Source organism: Pyrgilauda ruficollis, unplaced genomic scaffold (assembly GCF_017590135.1).
Source record: "Pyrgilauda ruficollis isolate IOZ18807 unplaced genomic scaffold, ASM1759013v1 scaffold37, whole genome shotgun sequence".
Lineage (NCBI taxonomy): Eukaryota > Metazoa > Chordata > Aves > Passeriformes > Passeridae > Pyrgilauda > Pyrgilauda ruficollis.
The window spans coordinates 16,610,007-16,616,169 of NW_024525156.1; the positions used below are offsets into that span (position 1 = coordinate 16,610,007).

A 6,163-nucleotide genomic window follows, 5' to 3' on the forward strand; every position below is an offset into this window, starting at 1 on the left:
CAGCTGGCAGATGTCCAGCACTTTGATTGCTCATGAATCCAAAAGAATATCTGCCTTTTAAATCCACACCACTGGATCCTGTTTGTTGAAAAAACTCTGTGCACTAAGTTTGGGGTTCATGCAAACTGAATTTTTTGCATTACAATTGACCTATTTCACCACAGTAAGTCAGACTCTTTCTGTTTCCTTCAGACAACAGGGATTTCACAATGGGCTCCATCAGTGCAGCAAATGCAGAATTTTGTTTTGACATATTCAAAGAGGTGAAAATCCACCGCAGCAATGACAACGTGCTGTTTTCCTCCCTGAGCATGCTTTCAACCCTGGCCCTGGTGTATATGGGAGCAAGGGGTAAGACTCAATCCCAGATGGAGAAGGTAAGCTACTTACATGGGTGTAAGTGACCTCTACTTGTGCCACTCGTTCCTTCTAAGTAACATCACTGAAAAAATATCCACTGACAAGGTTTTCACCTGTTTCAATGCACAAGAACTAAGCCAAAGTCACAAAATGGAGAACTTAATCGAGAGTTACATATAGACAATACTAATAAAAAGGTGTATATTTTCAATATAACAGGCAGTTGACTTAAACATTAAAAAAAAAAAAAAAACATATCAGGGACAATAGCAAAATAGACTACCAGTCAGCAATTTTATGATTTTTAAATTTTGACAAGTTCCAAATAACGTAATCAGATTTTCTTTTTTAATATATATAAAAGATAAATCCCAGAAAGACAGGAAGACAGACTATTTTTAGCAACACATAATATGTAAATCAATTGATTTCTAGATATTCACTAGAAAAAAATATCATCTAAGCAAAGAATAGTATTTATAGTTTCCAAGAAGGTCACAGAGAGCATAGACCAGTTGCCAGCTTACCTGTGAATTTTTAGTTAATCTATTTTCTCAGCATCTTTTTTTTTTTTTTTTTCCTTTTCTGGGCCGACAGGATTTTTACACAAGCAACATATGTAAATCTCAAATTTACATTGTTGTTGGCCGTGCTTCTCATTTCTACCACTGGTATTTTCTCTTGCAGGTTCTTCACTTTGATAATGTTACAAGAGATGGAGACATTTCTGATTCCCAGGTAGAGAAATAATTTAATCTTCCTTTCTGTCTTATTTTCTCCTCAGAACAAAAGTAGAACTTTTCTGCCTCTCCTGGCAGTTTCAGACCCTGATAAAAACTACAGTAACGGCCTCAAACCAAGGGGATATGTGGAGGGAGGGAAGGAGGGTGTGATTCACCTGTTTTTAAACAAACATAGAAAGACAGCAGGCTGCTTATCTCGCACCAGAAGAAGTAATGGTGTGGGGAGAATGCTTTGGGCACCAGGGTGGCTTCCCAGGCAAGTGCTGCTGGGGGATGAGTGAAGAGGGCTCAGCACCTAGAGCCAGGGTACAGCAGTTCGATTTTCAGCTGGGCAGAGAAGAGCCCAGAAGTCTCAGTGACAGGAACTCAACTGCATCTTTTAAAAAGCATATTTCAGGGGATTTGTCTTGACAAGGATGAATGTGCCCATTCAATGCACCACCACTACAGCACTGGCTGCCCCAAAGGTGACAGTCTGTGGGGGAAGACTGCCCTGTAGCTTCACTCTTAACTGAAAGGGACGAGACTTTAGGATCTTATTTCCTTATGCAATCTGTCTTCTTTTTTCATGTCATCACCTCAGTGTGGCACTGCTGACACCATCCACAAAACATTCAAGGATCTTCTCTCAGACATCAGCAGGCAAAATGCTACTAACTCACTCAAGATTGGTGACAGACTCTATTTTGAAAAAACATACCCTATTCTTGAGGTGAGTTATACTGTGAATTGACTTCCACAAGATTTCCTGTAAATCCCCTGTGACTCTGCCCTAGAGATGCACCACCAACAGTAGCCCACTCTGTTGATGAAGAGGTGCTTGTGAGCCGTGAGGAAAACTGGTACAGAAAGAGTTTGGACTTTTCTGTGCCTTTTAGATGAAGGCAAAGATATAATGGCATAAAATATGCCTATATTGCAAATCACAGGGAGTAATCAAGATTGCTGTTAATTTACTAGAAAAATGGCTTGCAATGAAAAATGTAACTCTTAAGGGAAATTAAATAAAGTTTTTTACTTGAAATAATGAAAACTGAAATTTTCAGTTTTCCTAGTGAAAGGAAGCTTTGCTTTTGAAATCTAAGAATGCGAGAACACAATATTCAAAACACTAAAGACTGAACACAACGAGAAGGAGACCAACATTGTCTGGCCTTACAAATGTTTGTTAAACAGAAACTGTTTCGTAAAACAAAGGAATATATAAAAATTTTAACTTGGATCCCTGTCTCATCAAAAAGTGCCAGATCTACGTACGTGAAGCAGTCTTTCTTGTACAGCTTTAAGATTCAGTTACAGGAAGACAGATGTGACTGACATGTTCAGTGCCCGATGTTCAAGCCCAGGAGCAAACATTCACTGTTCCTTAAACCATTCTGCTTTATGTCACAATCTTGCTTTAGACATCCATATAATTCCAAGTCCTCATCAGTCTGACAACTGTAACCCTTTTGCTTATAGGAATACATAAAGTGTGCAAAGAAATTCTACAGAGCAGAGCTGGAAGAAGTTGACTTCAAAACAGCTGCAGAGGAAGCAAGACAGCGCATCAATTCCTGGGTGGAGAAGGAGACAAATGGTAAGGACTTAAAAATTGGTAGCAGGCATTTTCCCTCACCTACCATAAACTATATCCTTGTCTTCCTCTCCTCATAACCTCTAGGAAAGGTGGGTCAAGCAAATGCAGGTTGTTTACTGCTATGAAAATGAAACTCCACAAAGCAGGAACCCCCAGCCTCACCCCAACATCACAGAGATTTGTGCACACCAGAGGAGCTGTATCTTACTTCTCTCTTCTTCTCTTTCTTAAAGGACGGATCCAAGACTTCCTTGTGTCAGACTCTGTTGATCTCAATACTGCGCTGGTCTTTGTGAATGTCATTTACTTCAAAGGGATATGGAAAATTGCATTTAAAGAAGAACACACTCAGGAAGAACCTTTCAATGTGACTGAGGTAGGAGGGCACAGACACACCTCTGGCCAGGGCAGCTGTTGGCTCACACAGACAGGAGTCTGGGTGCTACAAATATCTGTCACAGTTTGGGTGATTTTTCTGGGTCCATCATTGTCAGCGAGTTGGCCTAAAGCCAATTAGTGTTCACAAGATCTGTGACTGAACAGGTTTCCAGGACACACAAGCAAGCGAGAGAGGAAAATGGAGACACAGCTCTTTTCCATAGGTAGCATGGTTGAAAATTGAGTCCTATCCTTTCAAAGGCCTTGTACATTTGTCTGACCAAAGAAAAAAGATTGCTCCCACAATCATCTCACTTTTTTGTTTTTGCAGCAAGAGAGCAGACCCGTGCAAATGATGCGTCAGAACAGCACCTTCAGAGTGGGAAGAGTGGCTGAAGATAAAATTAAGGTCCTGGAGCTTCCCTATGCCAGCGGAGAGCTGAGCCTGTTGGTGCTGCTGCCTGATGACATCTCTGGCCTGGCACAGGTATGGCCCTGGCAGGGCAAGCAGAAGAGTTTTGGCTCAGTGGGGCTTGTCTGCTGTCAGACCTTTTGCTGCCCATTGACATCGCAGCTGCCCACCCCACGGCTATGCTGGGCAGGCAGGGGAGCACAAAATGTGCCCAGGTGCTCAGGCAGAGCCTCTTAGGAGAGTTCTGAGCTCAGTTTTATAAAATGAAGGTAAAGCCGTGTAGTGCTGCTGCAGCACTGCAGAAGACGATGTTGCTATATGCACCTATCTCTATCAGGCATCAGAGGCAGGCAAGGTAGCAGGATTTTTATCACTGTGAGTAGGTTCAAATGTTTGCTAAAGAAGAAAAGTTTATCCTAGGGGAAATAAAAAATGAAAGTGATGAAGAAAGCATTCCAAGAACTGACTAAAAGGAAAATGATAAAAGTAACATTAGAAAGGAAAAAAGTTGCAGAAAGGGATCAATAAAATATCTTCCAAGAGGAACAGTTTTAGAGCCAATTTGATTTGAAGTTTACAAAAACTCTACTTTTACAAAAAAAGACTTGATCTGATGAAGATATTTTCAGATGAAAAAGATTTGAGGAACTTCCTCAAGACAGACATATGATATAAGCTCCCTAGTCAGGAGGAAGCAGACAGGATAAACAAGTGCATTTAAGAAGAAGTATCAGTTCTATTGTGTGCCTAAAGTAAATGGAAAAAGCCAGTAACAGGTGGTAAAAACACAGCTTTTAAGGCCATTGAACTTTTGTCTCAGACATTTAATTCCCTGCCTCTCTTTGCAGATTGAGAACAAAATCAGCTATAAAAAACTCCTGGAATGGACCAGTCCCAAGGTGATGGAAAAGAAGAGAGTAAAAGTGTACCTCCCACGCATGAAGATTGAGGAGAAATATAACCTCACATCTGTCCTGACATCCTTGGGTATGACCGACCTGTTCAGCCCCTCGGCCAACCTCTCTGGCATCTCTTCAGCAGAGGGCCTGAGGGTATCTGAGGCCATCCACGAGGCGTACATGGAAATCACTGAAGAGGGCACAGAGGCAGGTGGCTCAGAGGCGGTGACTGGAGACATCCAATCTTCCTCTGAGTTTGAAGAGTTCAGGGCTGACCACCCATTCCTTTTCTTGATCAAACACAATCCAAGCGACATGATCCTCATCTTTGGTAGATATCGTTCTCCCTAAGGAGAAAAAGGGCTGGAAATAATGCTTGCCTACCCCTTAGAAACAGACCCCTTTTACTCTAGTATTGTAGTATAATCTCATCTCTTCAGTAAGTGGAAAGCCTTCAGTATCTAGGGAGATATTCCTGAAGAAGTGTGTGACTTTTAAGATCTTTGGGTGCTGATATTTCTGCTTATAGAAGTTGCACTTAGGACTTATATCCAGGAATAAATAAGAACTTCAAGAGGTAGCTTAACATCATGATCGAATAACTTAAGATTCAGGACCACTGTTTTGATTCTTGTGAGAAATTCTGACACTGGTATTGAGAGTCTGGATTTTCTACAGGAGTTCTCTGAAATAAACACAACTATTAGAACAATCCCATTCCTTTCTGTAGAACTCTCTGGGCAACCATCCTTGAATTGATGCCTAGACAACTTGCAGATGAAATTCTTGATTTCAGCAAACCATTCTTTGAGTAATGCATTTGTGCTTCTTTGTTCTGCACATACTGTAGCGCTAAGGTCTTGTTCTGAGGAGGCATACAGAAAATTTACCATTTCTGCTTAAGTCATCATCTCAAAACACAACACTTTCCTGACTGATACAATTTCCCATCTTCATTCCCATGATATGTCATTGATTTTGTGAATGTCAATTGTTGGTCCTTCTATTTATTCTAATAAAAGCATTGCAAAGTAAACATGTCTCTACCTGTTCTCTATTACTGCACCACACAACCAAAATAGATGGTATAATAGGTCGTGGTTATTTACAGAATGCATTTAGACTAGGATTTAGATACTATTTTCAAAACCAGAATGTACACACATATGAAGTATTCAAGAGCCTAATATTTTTTTCCTAAAATTCTGAATTTAAGCAAGATAAGCCCTATAGCTCCTATTTTTACCTTGCACTCATCTCCATATGACATATCAAATAACTCACTTTTTTAAATCTGCTATTGTATTTACAGATAGTTTAAAAATATTTCCTTTAATTGCCCTCAAGAAATGCACTGAAGTGATGCCTAAGAGATACACGTTCAAAAACATGACAAAAGGTGGATTGCTATTTTTTTAGAAGGTGGACTGCTTCAGCTGTCTAATACCCACAGGAACCGTGTGAGAAAATCTTTGTTACTGCCTTTTGATAACATAATCCCCTAGAGGCATCATTGCCTATTTCAGAGTCTTTAGGGGGAAGGTTCTTCAGGTTGCAGTTTATCCAATTTAAAGACTTATTAGTGTTGATCACTGACTTAAGCAATCTTCCTTCTGCTGGCATACACGTGCAGAACTGCAAATCACAGTACTTAAAAAGTGCTTAGAAAAGGGAGACACTTTGGAGTATTTGGAGCTGCCTCAGTATTTTAGAAGTAAGTATAAAATATAATATCACTTGAAATGGTGATGCTGACTACAGGGAAACGTATCTTGGCTGCTGTGAAGCCTAT

The 6,163-nt window shown here is 40.3% G+C and overlaps 1 protein-coding gene across 2 annotated transcripts; it reads left to right on the forward strand.

Annotated features, from left to right (window-relative positions):
* Positions 1-200: 200 nt before the first annotated feature.
* Positions 201-4,722, forward strand: LOC121358116 (ovalbumin-related protein Y-like). 2 transcript variants are annotated; one of them, XM_041476040.1, is made up of 7 exons: positions 201-377; positions 1,048-1,106; positions 1,680-1,815; positions 2,565-2,682; positions 2,916-3,058; positions 3,392-3,547; positions 4,321-4,722. In XM_041476040.1, exons 1-7 carry the CDS (start codon positions 210-212, stop codon positions 4,720-4,722), a joined length of 1,182 nt encoding a protein of 393 aa, XP_041331974.1. In that variant the 5' UTR covers positions 201-209. The 2 variants fall into 2 exon arrangements, with proteins under 2 accessions (XP_041331974.1, XP_041331973.1); XM_041476039.1 differs by having other exon boundaries at positions 210-377; positions 1,048-1,098; positions 1,687-1,815.
* Positions 4,723-6,163: the final 1,441 nt, after the last annotated feature.